Source organism: Natrix helvetica, assembly GCF_964273705.1.
Source record: "Natrix helvetica genome assembly, chromosome: 1".
NCBI lineage: Eukaryota > Metazoa > Chordata > Lepidosauria > Squamata > Natricidae > Natrix > Natrix helvetica.
Window position 1 is genome coordinate 373935980 of NC_138548.1, and position 21224 is coordinate 373957203.

Below are 21224 nucleotides of genomic sequence, written 5' to 3' on the forward strand. Positions count from 1 at the left end.
ATTTTTTTTTTTTGAAAATGGAGATAAAAATGAAACCATGAAACTTTTCCTTTTGGGTTTAGAAAAAAAATTGGAACTTCGTTACTATATATGTTGACAGCAGCAAGACTATTGTATTAACTCAATCGGCCAATGTGATCTGCGACACTTGGGGATGGGGTTATTTCCTAGTTGAATTATACTGAAACCACAGGAAATATTTGGGTTCGGTTTTCCATTGAAGCTGTGCCGATATCATGTATTCATTAAAGAAGACTTTTGAGAAGGAGCCAAGTCCAAGGGTTCTGATTTGCTTGAGTTCAATAGCCTTGACATATTGCTCTTTTCAAAAGGTTGTAGAGTTTCCTTATTCATATGGACATTCTTATCATTCCAGTTTCACCCTTTCCTATAAGATCCCCAGTTCTACAACCATTCCATGGGTGGTGTCAGGGCAGCCTCCATCAGTAACCAAGAAAGAAACCGCTCAACTCCATTTTTCAGCATTTAGAGTACTTTTACTGGTTATGAGTAGATAGCAGCTAGGCAAAGCAAGATCTGAGGCAAAAGCACACATAATCATAGATATCAATATGTGACCCCACTCCCATCCCCCAGTCCAATGTACACACCCCACAGGTGTCATGTGGGTTGCATCTTCAAAAATCATCATCAGGTTGGTATGCCGGACAGTTGGCCTTGGCGGCAATTCCACTATCTGCAGCATGCGCAGTAGATGGTGAGAAAAACACTCCCTTCTTCATTCACTCCTGTGCTGAAAACTTCCCTTCCCAAATACCATGTCATCCCCCCTCCCTGTTTCAATGGCAGCCGAAAGCAAGCAGCAAAACAGAGGGCAAAAACAGAGAGCTGGCGGCTGACTTTGACATTGTGAAGTGGTTTCGGTTCCCCAACCTTCCCAAACATATGATGTATGTTTCAAAATATGTTTCAAAAAGGGAAAGACCCTTTAACTCCTACCATGCAAGAATGGTTGCAGAAGTTGATGGAGTTGGATGATATGGCAAATTTGATTATTTTGATTAAAGAAAAGAACATAAGTACTTTTGTTTCCACATGGGGGGGGGCGCATGTATTTATTTATTTATTTATTATTTATTTATTAGCACTTATAGACCGCCCCCTCTCCCAAAAGGGACTCGGGGCAGTGTACAGTCCGTAGCAAAAATACAACAAGTTAAAATTATTAAATAAATAGATAAGTGAGGAGGATAAAAGATATGCCAAACTGTACAGCTGAATAAATAAATCAGGATATACAAAATTTGAAATCCCAATATCCTGTAAAATTAAATTTAAAAGAGACAATCCCTCTAAAAACCAATAAAAGTGTGTATGCCAGGAGGAAAACATTATAATTATGCCAGACCAGCCAGTCGGAACAGGTGAGTCTTCAATTTCTGTCGGAAGGAGCGGAGGTCAGTAGTGGTTCTAATGTCGGGGGGGAGGTCATTCCAGAGGGTTGGGCCCATCACAGAGAAGGCCCTACTCCTCGGTGTCGCCCGTTGGCATTGCCTAGTGGACGGCACCAGGAGAAGCCCCTCCCTGTGAGAGCGAATTGGCCGCAGGGATGTGTGTGGGAGGATGCGATCCCGCAAGTAACTAGGCCCTGTGCCATGGAGCGCTTTAAAGATGGTAACCAGAACCTTGAAACGCACCCGAAAGACCACAGGCAGCCAGTGCAGCTCACGCAGGAGAGGTGTTACATGGGAGTACCTGGTACTCCCCATGACTACCCGCGCGGCTGCGTTCTGAACTAGCTCGGGCGCGTCCCAAGGGGAGCCCCATGTAGAGAGCGTTACAGTAGTCCAGGCGAGACGTCACCAGTGCATGAGTGACCGTGCGTAGGGCATCCCGGTCCAGAAGGGGGCGCAATTGGTGCACCAGGCGAACCTGGTGGAACGCCCCCCTTGCCACGGCTGCCACATGGTCATCCATTGACAGCCAGGCATCTAGGAGGACGCCCAAATTGTGCGCCCGTTCCACAGGGGGCAATTGTTCGCCCCTTATGGCCAGTGATGGAGTTAACTGGCTGAACCGAGGTGCCGGTAGCCACAGTCACTCGGTCTTGGAGGGGTTGAGTTTGAGTCTGTTGTCCCCCATCCAGACCCCGACGGCTTCCAAACACCGGGACATCACATCGACAGCCTCGTTGGGGTAGCCTGGGGTTGAGATGTACAACTGAGTATCGTCAGCGTACACATGGTACTCAACCCCAAAGCCACGGATGATCTCACTCAGCGGCTTCACATATGCGTTGAACAAAAGGGGCGAGAGGACCGACCCTTGCGGCACATCTTCTTGATGTGAAGAAGAATGAAACTTTGACTTTTGGATTTGCTGATTAGATTGATAGATCTTTATAGCAATGACTTGTTTATACTATCAGGAAAAAGCAAAGAGATGTGATTTGATGTTAATGCCTTATTTTACTGTAACACAGCGAGTCGGAGGTCAATGCTACTTTTTCCTTCTTTCTTATCTTTCCTCACTTCTCTGTCCCCGTTCCTGCCCCACTGCTTGTGTACGAGGCCACATAGGGGTCTAATATCTAAGGGCCCCTAGGGAGATGTATATTTGAAAAAAGCTCAATGATTGTAACCAGGGGGTAGTGATCACTCTGTGTAAGGCAATCCACATAAAAAGCACGGACTGCCTCTTTTAAGGCTTGAGATACCAGTACAAAATCAATAACACTACTCCCACGTAAGGAACTAAAAGTAAATTCGCCAGCCAGATCACCTAGGGCCGTGATGGCGAACCTATGGCACGCGTGCCACAAGTGGCACGCGGAGCCATTTGTCAGGGCACGCGAGGCGCTGCCCTGTCAGCTGGCCAGCGCGCGTGCGCGCACTGGCCAGCTGAGTTCACCTTTTTAAAAGCTATTTTTCGCCTTCCCCAGGCTCGAGAGGCTTTATAGGAGCCTGGGGAGGGCGAAAAGAGGCTCCCCGCCCCCCCGGGAGGCTTCAGGGAACGTCCCGAGGCTTCCCTGAAGCCTTCGGAACACTTAAAACCAACCTCCGAGCAACCCGGAAGTGACTTCCGGGTTGCTCGGATGGTCGTTTTAATCGCTCTGAAGGCTTCAGGGAAGCCTCGGGACGGTCCCTGAACAGGCACGAGACGTGCGTCTCCATCGCCCGGGCCCGGATCGCCTCCACTGCGCGGCGCCTCAGGCTCGGCGTCCTTGCGCCCGGCCTTCACATCGCTGCCGCCTCCGCCGCCACCGCCGCTAGGACGGGCTCGGCCGAAGGGAAGTCCATCAGGCTTCAGCCGTGCCGCCCTCGCCTCCTCCTCCTCCTCCTCTAGCCGCACCATCGCAAGGATTAAGGCGAAAGGGGGCGGGGGCGGGAAAAGCGAAGGGGGCTTTGCATGATTTTTTCGCCTTCCCCAGGCTCCAGAGGCTTTATAGGAGCCTGGGGAGGGCGAAAAACGCCGCCCTCGCCTCCTCCTCCTCCTCCTCTAGCCGCGCCATCACAAGGATTAAGGCGAAAGGGGGCGGGGGCGGGGAAAGCGAAGGGGGCTTTGCATGATTTTTTCGCCTTCCCCAGGCTCCAGAGGCTTTATAGGAGCCTGGGGAGGGCGAAAAGCGCCGCCCTCGCCTCCTCCTCCTCTAGCCGCGCCATCGCAAGGATTAAGTCGAAAGGGGGCGGGGGTGGGGAAAGTGAAGGGGGCTTTGTTGTCCTCCTTCTCCTCCTCCTTTCCCCCACCGGCTCGAACGCGGCGCCGGGGCCCGGCAGGCAGCGAACGAGTCGGAGCCTGCCGACTGGAGGAAGAGGGTGAGAGGCGGGTCCTGTGAATGGGGGCAGCAGCGGCGACAATAGTCGTAACTTGCCGGCGGGCCGCCCCGGCTGGGAGACAAAGGAGGGGAAAGGCGGCAGGCAGCCGAGTTGCGACTATTGTCGCCGCTGCTGCCGCGTTCGAGCGTTCCGTGAAGCCTCCGGGGGGGCGGGGGAGGCTCTTTTCGCCCTCCCCAGGCTCCTATAAAGCCTCTGGAGCCTGGGGAAGGCGAAAAAATCATGCAAAGCCCCCTTCGCTTTCCCCGCCCCCACCCCCTTTCGCCTTAATCCTTGCGATGGCGCGGCTAAAGGAGGAGGAGGAGGGCGGCGCGGCTGAAGCCTGACGGACTACCCTTCGGCCGACCCCGTCCTAGCAGCGGTGGCGGCGGTGGCGGCGGTGGCGGCAGCGATGTGAAGGCCGGGCGCAAGGACGCCGAGCCTGAGGCGCCGCGCGGTGGAGGCGATCCGGGCCCGGGCGATGGAGACGCACGTCTCGTGCCTGTTCAGGGACCGTCCTGAGGCTTCCCTGAAGCCTTCAGAGCGCTTAAAACGACCATCCGAGCAACCCGGAAGTCCGGGTTGCTCGGAGGTTGGTTTTAAGTGTTCCGAAGGCTTCAGGGAAGCCTCCGGACGTTCCCTGAAGCCTCCGGGGGTGGCGGGGAGGTTTTAAGTGTTCCGAAGGCTTCAGGGAAGCCTCCGGACGTTCCCTGAAGCCTCCGGGGGTGGCGGGGAGGTTTTAAGTGTTCCGAAGGCTTCAGGGAAGCCTCCGGACGTTCCCTGAAGCCTCCGGGGGGGCGGGGGGGCGGGGGGGCGGGGGGGCGGGGGGGCGGGGGGGCAGGGGGGCGGGGGGGCGGGGGGGCGGGGGGCTCTTTTCACCCTCCCCAGGCTCCTATAAAGCCTCTGGAGCCTGGGGAAGGTGAAAAAATCATGCAAAAATGGGCGCGTTGTGCGCACATGCGCACTGGGGGCGCGTTGCATTATGGGTGCGGCACGCCCGCACACGACCCCCCCCCGCGCTCCCCCCACTTGTGGCACGTGAGCCAAAAAAGGTTCGCCATCGCTGACCTAGGGTACTCCCATTAAAAATTATCTTGTTGTGTGGGGCTGCTAGAAGGGCTAACTGGATGCCAGCAAAATTTGTTAATTCGTCCTTAGAATGTCTGGCTGAAGTCAGATGGCCTATGGCCTGGGGGGTTTCTTGGGGGTAGAGTGCCTCTATTGCTGGAGGGATTTGAGCTCCCAGACGGGCGTTAAAGTCACCCCCTATTAGGATGTACATTGCTGGGAATTTAGTTTCCATACAGGTAATATAGTTCTCCAGCGTGCCCCATTGAGCCTTGATATCGGCTTGCTTCCTCGCCGGAGGAAGATAAACATTGAACACTAACAGTTTGCTACGTCCTTTCTTAATTAAAAGCGCCATAGCTAAAGAGCCACAGGAGGGTAGTTCCACTGTCTCCACTTTCAAAGAAGTAGAGACCAAACAAGCTAGACCACCTTTAGGCCTCCCTGCCGTAGATTGTCTAATAGCGGCCAATGAGATGGCCGTAAACCCTGAAAAGGATATCTTATCACAAGCCCAGGTCTCCTGAAGCAGGATCACATCGAATGAGTGGATATAGTTGGCAAATTCTGCAGTGCAGTTACTTTGCATTTTGTATTTTATATATTATTTTATAACTCAATACAAATGTTAAGTGGGGGGGGGGAAAGAATGTAATAGTAAGAAAGATCAGAGACGATGAGCTGGCTGAACTGAGCATAATCATGAGCATTAACTTCAGTCACCCACTGCTGTTTCAAAGCAGAAAGGTGCCATTTTTTTAGTCCACAAAATTTTAAGTACTCTGATTGTTCAATTTCTTACCCAGAAAGTATTGTTACTACTGTCATGGAAAATAAACAGTCATGGCTAAAAATGAAAGGTTCTTTTTTTCCCGTCCCTTCAGATGCAGATTATTGCACCAGATGCCCAGAAGATCAGCACCCAAATAAAAAGCGAGATAAATGTCTCCCGAAAAGAACAACCTATCTGGCCTACAATGATAATCTGGGGACCGTCTTGGCTTCTCTTGCACTCTTTTTGACCTTCACGACTGTTCTTGTTTTAGCCGTCTTTATTAAATACCGAGAAACTGCCATTGTCAAAGCCAACAACCGAGACCTTTCCTACATCATTTTGTTGTCCCTTCTGCTTTCCTATTTGACTTCCTTCCTCTTCATTGGCCAGCCAAGGAGAGCGACCTGCCTTCTCCGACAAACAGCCTTTAGTATCATCTTCTCAATTGCCATCTCTTCTGTCTTGGCCAAAACTATCACAGTTGTGCTAGCCTTCCTGGCCACAAAGCCAGGAAACAGGGTGAGGAGATGGCTAGGGAAGCGTTTGTCCAACTATATCGTTCTTTGCACTTCCACTGTCCAAGTGGTCATCTGCAGCATCTGGCTGGTGGTCTCCCCTCCATTTCCTGATTCTGACATGCACTCCCAACCAGGAGAGATTGTACTTCAGTGTAATGAAGGTTTCCTTGCCATGTTTTACGTTGCTCTTGGCTACATGGGTTTCCTGGCTGCCATCTGCTTCACGGTAGCATTTCTGGCCCGGAATCTGCCTGGGGCCTTCAATGAAGCCAAGCTGATTACTTTCAGCATGCTGGTCTTTTGCAGCATCTGGGTATCCTTTGTACCCACCTACCTGAGCACCAAAGGGAAGTACATGGTGGCTGTGCAAATCTTCTCCATCTTGGCCTCCAGTGGTGGCCTGCTGGGCTGCATCTTCATCCCAAAATGCTATATTATCTTATTAAGATCAGATATGAATACAAAGACACAGCTCATTGTTAAAACATAGGCCAACAACTGACAACAATTGTGTAAAAGTTCGTGCTTTGCATTTGCTCATGGTATCAGCTTTTTAGCAGCTGGGATCCTTTTGCTGAAGTGCTTCAGTAAAAGTTTTATGAAAGTTCATCACTTGTATCTGGCTTTCATTGGCTTCTGCACCAGGGTGACCCATTTTGGGGACAACCCTACTTCCAGTTTACGGCAGGCTTATTGGTATGGCATGGAGTTGCAATGGCAGTTGTTTAATATTTGTGATGATATCAGTTTACAAAGTGTTCAGGTCAGTGCACAAAGAATGTAGCTTCAATGACATTATCACAACCAGCTTAGCTTGATGGCGCACCTACCACCAACGATTTGTTGGAGACCTACAGGCAGAGCTCCCACTTACCTTCCTCTCTGAGGCAAACCTCTTCTCCTTCTTCATGTTTCTAAGGAAAACTGGACACCACAAATATCTTCTTCTTTATTAGTTGATTCTAATAACTAAGAACAAACCCTAGGTTGTATGGCTCAAAGAGACAATGTGAGAAAGTTTGGATAATTAATCAATGAATGATTTAAAAGGCGACCTTCACATTTTTCTGTGGTAACAAATGCTGAAAGTGTCTTATAAGGAGGATATATAGAAGGATCTTAAAATTCTTTTGAACTCTTAGCCATGGCATTGTTTAAAAAAATTGATTTCACAATGAGTTGGAATACTCTTATTTTTATTCCAACCAATTGTAAACTCAAAAGTTATTTAATTGAGTACTTTTATACATCCAAATTACTTATTACAAATGAATTAATGGCTTAGGAACCTCACATAATTCCCATCATTAATAAATATTACATAAAGGCAGATTAAATTTAGAATTTAAAAGCTCTAGGTAGCAAATTCCTGAACTGCTTACTTTTAGAGTACTTTTAGACATCCAAATTACTTATTTCAAAGAATTAATGGTTTATTAATTCAAAGAATTTATGCCATAATTTTCATCATCAATAAATATTACAGATTAAGACAAGGATTAAATTTAGGATAATAAAAAAACTGTAGGGAGCAAATTCCGGAGTTGATTATAAGTGACTGCAGAGGAAACCAAACATTCTATGAAAGATGCATCTGCCCTTAGCAATGCTTTTGTTTCCAGTAAACATGGGGAATTGAACCATATTTATAGGAAACAGTACACAAACCAGTCAGGATGTTTGCTCCCATAAGAAAGAGTACCAACAAACCACAACTGGAAGTGTCAACAGACACTATCTTGGTTAGAGCTTTCAACAATTAACCTTAAGAGTACCTCAAACTGGCCTTAGATTGGATTTCGAGAAAATAAGCTAGCAAACTACGCCTATTCCAAAAGTATCCAGCTTTTGAATCAAATATCATTAGGACAGGAGGATCAAGCCATATAAATAGAGGAACTACCCCCCACCCCCCCACCAAAAAGTGAAGCAATTCCCTATGGTTAGGTCTTTATTTGGGTCTGAAATAAAGTGCCACTACACAACCATTGTAGGAAGCTCTCTTCTCCCTCTTCCTCAGAAACAGTTTACAAGGTGTTCCTTAAATGAGCCATGGCAGCGCAGTGATTAGAATGCAGTATTGCAGGCTAACTCTGCCACGTGTCAGCAGTTCAATGCTCAGCAGCTAAAGATTGACTCAGCCTTCTATCCTTCCAAGGTCGGTAAGAACCCAGTATCAGCCCTGGCATGCTTGGCAGCCTGGGGCTGCCATTCCGGCAGGGGAAGGAGAGCCTCACGGCCGCAGTGCGTCCACAAAATGCCGTACCTGCGGACCCAACACCGATGCTGACACCAGCCGGATCGACAAGACCAACCAGGACCCAGCCAGGCTCCCTTGCTGCCGCTGCGTACACAGCTGAGAGGCCACCAGCCGTAACAGCTGAGAAGCAGGGCAGGCATTTGTGTACTGGGTGTGCCTTGGCATTTGAGGCTGGACAACGTTTGCATGAGGGGTGGGGTGCATGCATGGCTGGGCTGGGCTGGAAAGACCTTAAATGGTGGCGGGGAGCACTGGGCAGTTAGCCCCAACTTTGGTGCACTTGGTGTTTGTCAGTTCGTGCCGGAGCTTTCGTGAAGAGGATAAACCATTGCAACCAGGGGTGAATTGCTACTGGTTCACACCGTTTCTCACCGGTAGGGACAATTGTCATTGGTTCCACGAACTGGTAGTAAAGAAAAGCTTCTGAGGATTGCATGGATCAGCAGTTAGCCATGCCCACCCAGCCACCTGACCCACCCACAAAGCCACGCCCACCAAGCCATGCCCAGAGAACCGGTGGCAAAAAAATTTTACATTTCACCACTAATTACAACCCAGGACTGTGTTCTTTGGTGTTTTTTTCTCTCGCAACATAGCGATACCTGACACCCAGATTGTTGGGGGCAATATGGTGGCTCTGTAAGCCACTTAGAAAGGCTGTAAAGCACTGTGAAGCGGTATATAAGCCTAAATACTCTTACTTAACATTATTATTTGTTACATTATTATTATTGGTACATTATTACAATATTACTTGTCCTCAATATAAGCCTTCTCTGCATAAACATGAAAAACAGTTCATACTCAATATTTTAACAACTGACAATGATTTAATGAGGTTAGCAAGAGAACACAGAGACCATGAAAGAACGCAAATCAAGTCAAGTGAGAGATTCAGCAACATACAGGAAATGTTTGCAAAGCTTCCATGTTTAGGGAGATTCTCAATCATCCAAGCCATGGTTGTCCCAAAGGTGCTTTTTTTTTTCAAAAGGGAGCTTGACTTTCTTGGTTTTTTAAAAAAATATTGCTTCTGTGTTCTGACCCGGGCTTCCTTAGAAAGCAAGAAGCAAAGTCTTGGTCCCGACAAAACCTCTTTTGTTTACACGACTGTGAATTCCTTTTATTCACAGTCAGCAAGGCTTTAACAAACAGTCTTTCAGAGGGATGTTTATCCACACGAACCTTATCTCATTTAGAGCACTGCCAGATAATTAGCTTCCAAACACAGGGCAAAGCAAAACTTGGCACAGAGTCTCTTATAATCCCAAACAGAACTTTACAGGATTAATGGTTTCCTGCAAAAGCCCACTCCCCATTCGTTCCTCTTTTGTTTCCACTGGGAGGGGCCAAACAGCCTCAAGGTGTGGCTTTAATCTTAGTTGTTCTTGTTTTCTGGCAGCTCTGTGCATGCGCACACTGGAAAAAGGAAGAGATGGATGACCCTGGGCAGGGTTCAGACCCAGAGCAGGGACCAGAGAGGCTGGTTGGCCACCAGGAAGCGCCTGAGGCATGGAGCAGTGGGGAAGATCAAAGGGAGTTTGTCCCTGAGGCAAGATTAAGAAGGGTGGAGAAACAAAGGCAACAGCTGCTCCAGAGTCAAGCTCCTAAGAGATAATCAAGCTCAGGTGGTTGTGGCTTGGCCCCTCCCAAGAGCGTATATAAGAAGGGACTTTGGGAGGAGGCTTTTTGCAGGACACAACCATTCATAGTAATCTGGAGAACTCCTTGTCTGATCTGCCTTGTGTTTCCATTTGTAACAAGCTGGAGAAGCTCTTGTCTGTATCTGTTGGAGTCTGGGTTGCTGCAACGTCTTGCCTGTGAGTCGTGTTTGGGCTTTTAGCCAACAAGATTATAGTACTATAAATAAAGGGTGGCAAACATCTAAGCCTATGTTGGCGTTCATTATTGGATGGAGGGGGGTCAGAACAGATACTTTTATCAATGCTAGTCACTACTACAGGTAGTCCTCAATGTAGAACTGCAATTGAGCCCCAAATTTCTGTTTGCTAAGTGAAACACTTATTAAGTGAATTTTGCCTCATGCTATGACATTTCCTGCCACACTTGTTAAGTGAATCATTGCAGTTGTTAAGGTAGTAACATCGTTGTAAAGTGAATCTGGCTTTCCCATTGACTTTGCTTCCCAGAAGGTCAAAAATGGTGATCACATCCCCCTGGGACACTGCAACGGTCATAAATACGAGTCAGTTGCCAAGTATCTGGATTTTGATCACATGACATGCTGCAATAGATGTAAGTGTGAAAAATGGTCATAAATAACTTTTCCCAGCATTGTCCTCACTTTGAACAGTGGCTAAATGAACTGTTGTAAGTCAAGGACTACTTGTACAGTTAGCACTAGGTAGTCCCCAACTTACAACAGTTCATTTAGTGTTGGTAGTTCATTTAGTACAATGGCACTGAAAAAGAGACATATGACCATTTTTGGCAGTTACAATCTTTGTAGCATCCCCATGATCTTCATGATCAAAATTCAGCTCTTTGGCAACTGGTTCATACTTATGACCATTGCTGTGTTCCAAGGTCATGTGATCACCTTTTGACAAGCAAAAGCAATAGGGAGGCCAGATTCACTTAACAACCAGGTTACTAATTTAACAACTGGGGCAAGAAAAGTTGTAAAACGGGGCAAAAAAAAAAAACACCGCAGTACGACAATAAGAAGGAAGAAGCTGTTCAACCCATCATTTCTTCCTTCCTGAGAAGTTTCCCGATAAGCCAAAGGGTCCCCCTGGGGGGGGAGGTGGTTAATTTTTTCATTATTGCTAGCTTTGATGTTCTCTTTTCAGGAAACGTTTTTCTTCTGAGGAGAGGCCGCATGTCAGGCCTGTAGTCATATTCCTTTTTAGGATCTTTGGCCTGCCACACTCTCTCCACTGCGCAGTTCATGCTGGGATGAACCTCTGAGCTCAGTTCTTGTGTGGACCCAATGGATCTCAGGACCTTTCTCCAGAACCTGGCTGTGAACTGGACTCTGTGGCCTGAAATGATCCTCTTGCGCAACAATGAAACCACTACCAGAGAAGTCCCCTGGACTGCTACAATGAGGGGCCAGCCCTAACCGACCACACAAACTTGGCACACAACACCCCCCCTTGCAAGCCATTGTTGGTTGAACTGCAACCTGTGAATCAGGAACCCCCAGGATGGGTCTTAACCCCAGGTCATGGATAATGTCAGTGTTCCAAATATCATACAGAATTAAATCAGAGTCCAAGACAGAGCTAACCTTAATGTTCCAATTTAATAAGACAGACATGTTGGCACATCTGTGGAAATCCCAAATCTAAAGCTTCTTGGGATTCCACCCAGTTGAAAGTTCATGCTCTTATCCCCACACCCATAAATCCATCACATGGTCCAATCTTCTTCGGCCACGCTGGCATCTCCACCCAGCTGGTTCCGGTCAGGTGTCGAGGTGCGGAGACAAAAGATGACCTTGGGCTTCTAGAAAAGAATGACAACAAGACATTCCACAATTCCACTCCTTTCTATCCCCCCTCTCAATTACTACACTAATGAAACAGCATAATGAATAATAGAGAGTGTGGCAGGCCAAAGATCCTAAAAAGGAATATGACTACAGGCCTTAACAGAAATTCTGGGCTCCATAGGAGTCTACCTGTAGTACTAACTGCCATCTGGTCATTACCTCTCTGAGAGTCATTGAGGCCACTTGGGGGTTTGTCTGTATCCTCAAAGTCACCTGAATCAGAATCTAAACTGGTGTGGAACCTTCTTGGAAGTGTGTTCTGAAAGGACTGCATTCTGTTGAACTGAAAAAGATTCTTGGATGAGAAGCAAAACATTTTCAAAGGAAAAAAAAACCCAAGAAAGTCCAGTCATCTTTTGGAGGGAAAAAAGCACCTTTGAAATTGCTTTCTATCATTACAATAATTGTTGTATATACTTGTCAGGGTAAAGATTTAATTGCTGACCAGATGCTACGATGATGTAATGCTAGGAATGAGTCAGCAAGGGTTTTGGGGCTGATATCACTTTAAGAGCCTATAATAAGAAGAGGCCCTGTTAGGGTGTATCTCTCTCTCTGTGTATGTGCTTCCGTACTGTAATTTGCTGATTGCTGTTTGTTTGGAGTCTAACAAAAGAACGTGTATGTATATATTCTTTGTCAATAAAGCCACTATTTAAATACAAACCACTGTTTACTGTATTTGCTCCTGGGTTGTCTCACATAGTCATCCTGTGCGCCCTCTGGCAATACTTGTTTTATTTGTACACTGCCCATCTTGAGAAATGGATGGCCACCTACATTTGTTAAATTTAAATGTATCAACCTAGAACTAAGAAGAAATTTCCTGATAGTGAGAACAGTTAATTGGTGGGGTAACTTGCCTTTAGAAGTTGTGGCTGTGCCAACATTGGTAGTTTTTGAGGACAAACTGGACAATCATTTGCCTGAAATGGTACAGGGTCTCTTGTTTGAGCAGGGGGTGGACCAGAAGACCGCCTAGGTCCTTCCCAACTCTGTTATTCTGTTGAATTATAAATAAATAAATAAATTTGATGGTGATACAGCAGGAAATTTGTTGATATAAATACATCAATAACTTACAAACATAAATTAAACCTTTCACTTGAAGTTAAATTAATATGACAAGCAGGGCCAGTAACATTAATCACCATGTCATAGGAAAAGACTAGCAAAAAAAAAAAAAAACCCAACAGTACCATTGCAAATATTAGGTTACAAAGGGCCTGTCCTGGGGATGTGGCTGAAAGAAGCTCTTAAGGTTGGTTCTCCAAACAATTTGAAAAGAAATCCCAAAGCAGCCAAGATTTTCGATGTTCTTTAGCTGTTCTCGCTCTTCTTTCTTTGATGTCCTGCAGGGATAGAATGGAGGGGCGGGGGGAATCAATGCTGGAAGACACTTCCAGATACCACCCCTTCATATCAGGGAATTTTCAATTGTTCAATGAAAATAAGCCTAGAGTCCAAGTGCTATTGCTGGAAATCCTCTGGCACTGAACTGAACAGCAAGCTCAAGGATTCAGAGAATTTTCCTCTCTTGGGGGTTTGTCCGAGATTGTAATCTTTGTCCTAAATTGTTTTTCCTTTCCCCAAACATTTTAGTTATTTCTTTAGTATACAGTGATGTTACATTACCCAGGAGACTGAACTGCTGATGCAGAGTAGTCGTTTGGCTGGCTAGCTCTATTTGGTTCACGCTTGAGTGCCTCCCAAGGTGTGCCACCAGAGGGCGAGCTAGCTCCACATCAAAAAGAAAAACGAACAGCTTTCTTACAGTATCATCCAAGGCCCTCTCCTTTCACCAATGCTCCTTCATAAATGGGAATCCCAATTGGGAAGCTTCAGGGGCAGGGGAGATTTTAACTATATGCATGAAGCACTGTCTCGACTCACCACTGAAGTGGTACCTATTTATCAACTGGCATCGAACATGCTTTCAAATTGCTAGGTGGGCAGAAGCTACGGTGAGTAACAGGAGTTTGCCCCGCTATGTAGTGCTAGGACATGAACCACTGGAGCAAAGACCATCTCCAGCATTATTAAGGCACTGAGTCACCGTGCTTTTACTCCCCAAACATAAAGTTGGAGAATGGATAGAATTCATATGGGATTTCTGCTGGATTTATCCCTTGGATTCTTTGGGGGCTAGATAATGTGACCCTGGGAAGTCTTACGAATGTGGTTTTGGTTACTGAATTTGCAGAATGCACTCCTAATTTGCATTTAATGCACTATAAATTGAGAGAATGAATAAAATCGTATGAGATCTGATATACCCACCTTGCGCAAAACCAGGGTGATGCTCATATATCTTCCACGAATTGGCCCCTCGACTTGACCCTGCCTTCTTAATTTTAATATTTCAAACTTAAACAAGAGTGAATCAGCTAGTTGCCATGCCAAGAACCTGCTTCCTGCATCACACTACACAATATTTATATATATATATATAGTGTTCATGGGTTTATGTCAATTTGTGCACCACCTCTAAGGGTCAATCTATGAAGAAAGTGGATGGTTTGTAAATAGGACATAAATAAATACACACACACACCAGATTAATAGAGTTGGGAGGGATCTTGTATGTCATCTAGTCCAACTCCCCACCCAAGCAGGAGACTCTACACCATTTCTGATAAATGGCAGTCTAGTCTCTTCTTGAAAGCCTCCAGTGATGAAGCTCCCACAACTTCTGAAGGCAACCTCTGTTCCATGGGTTGATTGTTCTCCCTGTCAGAAAATGTCTCCTTATTTCTAGGTTGAATCTCTCCTTGGTCAGTCTCCATCTATTATTCCTTTTTTGGGTGCTTTGTAAAATAGCTTGACCCCTTCCTCTCTGTGGCAGCCCCTCAAATATCGGAACACTGGTATCATGTCTCCCCTGGTCTTTCTCTTCACTAGACTTGCCATGCCTGGTTCCTGCAACTGTTCTTCGTATGTTTTAGCCTCCAGTCCCTGAATCATCCTGGTTGCTCTTTTCTGCACTTTTTCTAGAGTCTCAACATCTTTTTCATAGTGTGGTGACCAAAACTGGATGCAGTGGTCTTACTAGGGCTTTATAGAGTGGTATTAATACCTCACTTGATCTTGATTGTATGCCTCTGTTAAGGCAATTTAGGATTGCATTAGCAATAATCCTAGTTGCATAAGCACATAAATTGTAGTTTTATAGCTGGTTATACTGGCCCCGTAGGCAGGTACTTAACAAACATGCAAGTCCTCTCTAGCAGCCACTTTATGAGCTCACCCAAAACCAGACACTTTATGATACTCATCCAACTGTATCATGAAGGCAGAGAGTTTACATCCTGGGGTTAAGGATGGAAGCACATAACACAAGCAGAAAACCCATGAGGTTTCACATGCAAAAGGGAGTAGAGGCTAAGAAGAACGTGGGGAAAGATTTCAAATCAGCTTGTTTGAAAGTTGTTTGGAAAGGGTGGGACAAAAGCGGATCCATCATTTCAAGACCCTTCCAGTGGGAATTGAGGGCAGGAGGAGGAACAAGGCTCCAAAGATATTTCCTTATCCAGATGATCCCAGACACCGGAAGAATGAATATCATCAGTGAGTTGCAGTGAGGTTTATGGCTGGTGAGGCATTGACACAGTGGTGGGTTTCAAACTTTTTTAGACTTGTGGACTTCAACTCCCAGAATTCCACAGCCAGGCATGCTCAGTTCCGATTTAAAGTGACAGCATTTGTTTTTCTCCTTTGCGAAAGAAGATTCCTTCTTTCTTTTTCCTTTTCTTCTCCCTTCCCCTCTTTCTTCCCTCTCTCCCTTCCTCCCCCCTCTCTCAAACACACACACACCCACATTGGATTGGACTACACACACTTTCCCCCAGCCCTGGAAGGATCCAGCCCAGCTTCACTAATTACAGGTTTGAAAAGGCAATTTGGCTCTGCCTGCAATCAAACTACACTTTGAAGTTTGAAGTTTGAATTCCTCTCCCTCCCTCCAACCCACATGTACCTTTTCCAGCTGTTTCAGAGAGGATTTCAACTCTGCTCTTGCCTCAGGTCCTCTGAAGAAGCTCTGCCCAAACGAGCACCACTGCGTGCCTCACCTACGTCAGGAAATTTTAGGCTTTTAACCCTTGCTTAACTCTGCTCGAGTGATCATAAAATGCCTAAAGTCAGACTAGATGAGGCATGCAGTTCTCCTGCCTCATAGTAGAGGGCTCTTTTTTAGAGGCTTTTTTAAACAGTTAAGCAGAGTCATCCACAGTGAGGCATCAACTAACTCAGCCTGACCTCAGCTCTCGCCTTTTTCCTTTTACATTTTTCTTTCTTTTCATGATGACACTGGTGAGGCTGTGCCTCCCCTGCCTCCCCTGACTGCAGGTCACTGAATATCATCACAGCCACCATGATGACTCCTAGAGGGAGTCTCCTGTTGGCTGAAAGTAAAACAAAGTCTTCAGTCTTCGGGGCAATATGTCAGCATTCCAAGTAATGCATCCATACAAAGCAGAACTCCGAGGCAGGTGGATTCCTCAAGGAATGATTTATTGGATAGATCATATTGGCACAACTGGTGAAAACCGAGTCTGAAAGTTCCTGTGGTTTTCACCTGATTAAAAAGTAAACATTCCTCCTTCCTCCAAGTCATCAGTCACACATTCCAAGAGAGGTGCTGGCCGGTTGCTTGGTTACTCCACTCCTCCTCTCCCCAGCCACCTGTCCTTGGTTCCCAGAGGAAAAAAATGTTTTGACTACAAAAACCCCCAGCTAGCTATTTCCTCCCCTCCCTGTCCCGTCTTCTGACTTGTGTCAACCCTGAAGCCTCAAAGATGGCCTCAGCCAGGTTCACTTCAGGGTTGACACAAAGATCCTCAGTGCCAAGACAGAGACTGGGCACAGATTTGACACCTGGCACACCCAAGGGATGCTCACTGCCAAGCAACTATCACAAATTCTTCCCTAGCAGCTTCACATCTGCCAAAGAAGATCCCATTGCTCCTAGGAGCACAACTGTGGAAATCACAGCCATGCCTGGCCTTGAAGATAGGTGTGCCTTTCCCACTCTGCCACCCTCTAGCACATTTAAACAAGGGTTAAGAATGATGGAATCTTCATTCTCATGACACAAAAGCCTACAGGGGTACAGTTCTATGGCTTAGACAACATGTGATTGCTTAGTTTGTGCTTCAATACACCGTCAGACACAAATGCATCTACATGGAGGGAAGTATGCAGTGGAGTACCCCAAGGCTCTGTTTTGGGCCCAGTACTCTTCAACATCTTCATCAATGATTTGGATGAGGGAATAAATGGGGAACTCATCAAATTTGCAGATGACACCAAGCTGGCAGGAATAGCCAACACTCCAGAAGATAGGCTTAAGATACAGAAGGATCTTGACAAACTTGAACATTGGGCACTATCTAATAAAATGAAATTCAATGGTGAAAAGAGTAAGGTTCTACATTTAGGCAACAAAAACGGAATGCACAGGAACAGTATAGGTGGTACCTTGCTCAGTAGTAGTAACTGTGAAAGGGATCTTGGAGTCCTAGTGGACAACCATTTAAATATGAGCCAGCAGTGTGCAGCAGCTGCCAAAAAAGCCAACACAGTTCTAGGCTGCCTCAACAGAGGGATAGAATCAAGATCACGTGAAGTGTTAATACCACTTTATAATGCCTTGCTAAGGCCACACTTGGAATACGGCATTCAGTTCTGGTCGCCACAATGTAAAAAAGATGTGGAGACTCTAGAAAGAGTGCAGAGAAGAGCAACAAAGATGATTAGGGGACTGGAGACTAAAACATATGAAGAACGATTGCAGGAACTGGGTATGTTTAGCTTAAGAGAAAGAAGGACTAGGGGAGACATGATAGCAGTGTTCCAATATCTCAGGGGTTGCCACAAAGAAGAGGGAGTCAAACTATTTTCCAAGGCACCTGAGGGTAAAACAAGAAGCAATGGGAGGAAACTAATCAAGGAGAGAAGCAACCTAGAACTGAGAAGAAACTTCCTGACAGTTAGAACAATTAATCAGTGGAACAGCTTGCCTCCAGAAGTTGTGAATGCCCCAACACTGGAAGTCTTTAAGAAGATGTTGGATAGCCATCTGTCTGAAACGGTATAGGGTTTCCTGCCTAGGCAGGGGGTTGGACTAGAAGACCTCCAAGGTCCCCTTCCAACTCTACTATTGTATTGTAAATAGGTTGAGGATGGGGAGAACTACACCGGGTGAGCTAATTGTTCTGTCTTTGTACCAAGGGTGAAGTTCCCTTTCTAGTTGCCCAATCCCTCACCAGGTTTCTTCATCCAAGCCAAGACAAAGGACTTCACAAGTTTAAAATGTTCCATGTGAGACAGGGATGTTTCTTACATTGCATGCTAAGACCTGGAGTGGTCCATCAGATTTTTATTTATTTATTTTGTTCTTTCCACCATGGGTGAAAATTCTTTTTTACCTACCCCAGTCTTGCAATTTCTCATCAGGGTCCTCCTTCCAGGCCAAGACCAGGGGCTCCTGTAAGCTGTCATGCTTTATGTGGCAGCTGAAGAGGTCCCTCTCCTTGGGGTCAATCTCAATGCTGAGCCAGAGATAATAGGTCCCATCTGAATTGGGTGCAACGTTCCTAGGGAGGGTCTCATACTTGCAGACCTCGCCATCCCTCATCCAGGTGGCCTGGATCTCCTTGGGATAGAAGCCAAAGGCCTGGCAAATGAGGACCTCCACATTGTCACTAACGAGCTTATGGGTCACCTTCTCCACCGGGGGCTCTGGAAAAAACAGCAACAGCACACCTCACAGGATCTCTGCACAAATACCAAGACAATGCAATATCTGGAAGAAGCTCACAACATTGCATCCCTGCTACCCCGTCTTTCTTGAAACTGTGTGATCAAGAGATGGACCTTGATGTTCCGTAAGTGTCAGTCCTACTAAGTAGAACAGGCCAGCAAATCAACGACACAGAAAGGCTAAAACTACTTGTCCTGAAATTGGCTATAATAATGGAATCCAATGTACTATGTGCCCTTTTCCATCTTATGTCCACATTCCTTCAAAGTATAGTCCCGTGATGGCAAACCTATGGCACGAATATGCTGACTCTTACGTTTACAGAGTCAGCATATTTCCCCCCACAATCTGGGTCCTCATTTTACCAACCTTGGAAGGATAGACGGTTGAGTCAACCTTGAGCCGGTCAGAATTGAACTTCTGGCAGACGGTAGAATTAGCTTGCAGTACTGCATTATAACCACTGTGCCACCACAAATAGATGATAGATAGCAATAGTACTTATATACCACTTCACAGTGCTTTACAGCCCTCTCTAAGGGGTTTACACAGTCAGCATATTGCTCCCAATGATCTGTATACACATTTTACCGATCTCAGTCACGATCGAACTCTGGAGCTCGACAGAATTAGCCATTCTAACCACTGCACCACCACAGCACTTTTATATATATAGCAATAGCACTTAGACTTATATACCACTTCATAGTGCTTTTACAGCCCTCTCTAAGTAGTTTACAAAATCAGCCTATTGCCCCCAACATTCTGGGTCCTCATATGTATAATAAAATACTAAAAGTTTGTGTTGACGTCTCAAACTTCACCTGGACAGCTGCTGCATGGTTGACACTCTACAACTGATTTGGGTCTCAGACAGGACCTTTCTAAGCAAAATAATTCTCTGGATTTAAGGAGAATTTTGGAAATTGACCTGCTTATCCACGGAACAGCAGCTCCTTGTAAGAAGGCAACAAAACAAGGGTTTCTGCAGTTGGCTAGTGAGTCAAGCTAATGAGAGGCGGATCTTACACCCAAATTTGCAGCTCTGGAGTAGCAGTCCAGGTAGTCCCAAACTTGCATCCACTCACTTAATGAAGTTTGAACTTACAAAAAAAGTCTGTCTCATGACAATTTTTCACCCTTATAACCATTACAGCATCCCCATGGCCAGGGGGGTCAACATTTGGATGCCTAGCAATGGGCTCATATTTATGACTGTCACAGTGCCCGGGGTCATGTGATCCCATTTTGTGACCTTGTGACAAGCAAAGCCAACGGGAAATGCAGATTTAACAACTACGTTACTAACGTAGCAACTGCAGGGATTCACTTAACAACTGTGGCAAGGAAAGTTGTAAAAGGGGGCAAAACTCATTTATTATTTATTTATTTATTTATTTATTTATTTATTTATTTATTTATTTATTTATTTATTTATTTATTTATTTATTTATTTATTTATTTATTTATTATTTATTTATTTATTTATTTATTTATTTATTTATTTATAAAATTTACTGTCTTGCTTAGCAACGGAAATGTTGAGCTCAATTATGGTTGTAAGTCAAGGAGCACCTGAATATACAGATAATAGAACTGATCCCTCTCCCCCATTTCTAAAACCCCTTTTACAGCTTATTAACATTTAGTAAAAGAGATACTTTAGTAAAAGAAATAGCAATAGCACTTAGACTTATATACCGATTCATATACCAGTCTAAGTGGTTTACAGAGTCAGCCTATTGGCCCCAACAATCTGGGTCCTCATTTTATCCACCTGGGAAGGACGGAAGGCTGAGTCAACCTTGAGCCTGGTGAGATTTGAACTGCCAAACTGCAGGCAGATGATGATCAGCAGAAGTAGCCTGCAAAACTGCACTCTAACCACTGAGCCACCGTGGGTCTGTAAAAGAGATACTCCAAGAAAGAACCTTGGAGGTCTTCTAGTCCAACCCCCTGCTCAAGCAGGAGTCACGATACCATTTCAGACAAATGGCTATCCAATCTCTTCCTAAAGACCTCCAGTGATGAAGTACCCACAAAGGCAAGCTGTTCCAATGGTTGATTGCGGTGATGGGTTCCGGCTCCCGTCACACTGTGCATGGGGTCGGGCATCCTCATCGGGCGCGTGCGCTGCACACACATGTGCATACCACCACCCTGTGACACCCAGCTGCTTGGCGGAGGTCGCACAGGTGCTGGACGCTATGTTGCTTCAAAAACAGGTAAGGAATGCGGGCGGGTGGGCCAAACGAGACACTGTACCGGTACGGTGGCTCCTGCTCCCAGCTAATACCGGTATGACCATACTGGGCCATACCACCCGGAACCACCACTGATTGATTGTCCTCACTATAAGGAAGTTTCTCCTTAATTCCAGCTTGCTTCTCTCCTTGATGAATTTCCATCTGTTGTTTCTTCTCCTGTCTTCTGGTGCTTTGGAGAATAGGTTGAACCTGGTTTTGTAGGATTATGGTGGATTAAGGTGGGTGCCTGGTTTAGAATGGCAGGTGTTGCCAGGGCTGGGTGAGGAGAGGGAGCCAAAAAAAA

General features: G+C 45.9%; 1 protein-coding gene across 1 annotated transcript in view; it reads left to right on the plus strand.

The window, feature by feature from the left end:
- Positions 1–2418: 2418 nt before the first annotated feature.
- Positions 2419–21224, plus strand: part of LOC309383807 (major histocompatibility complex class I-related gene protein-like) — a 39796-nt gene continuing 20990 nt past the window's right edge. The window contains exon 1 of the mRNA XM_081936741.1: positions 2419–2453. Within this exon, the coding sequence (XP_081792867.1) occupies positions 2420–2453 (34 nt within the window). The 5' untranslated portion in view covers position 2419. The remainder of the gene's footprint in view (positions 2454–21224) is intronic.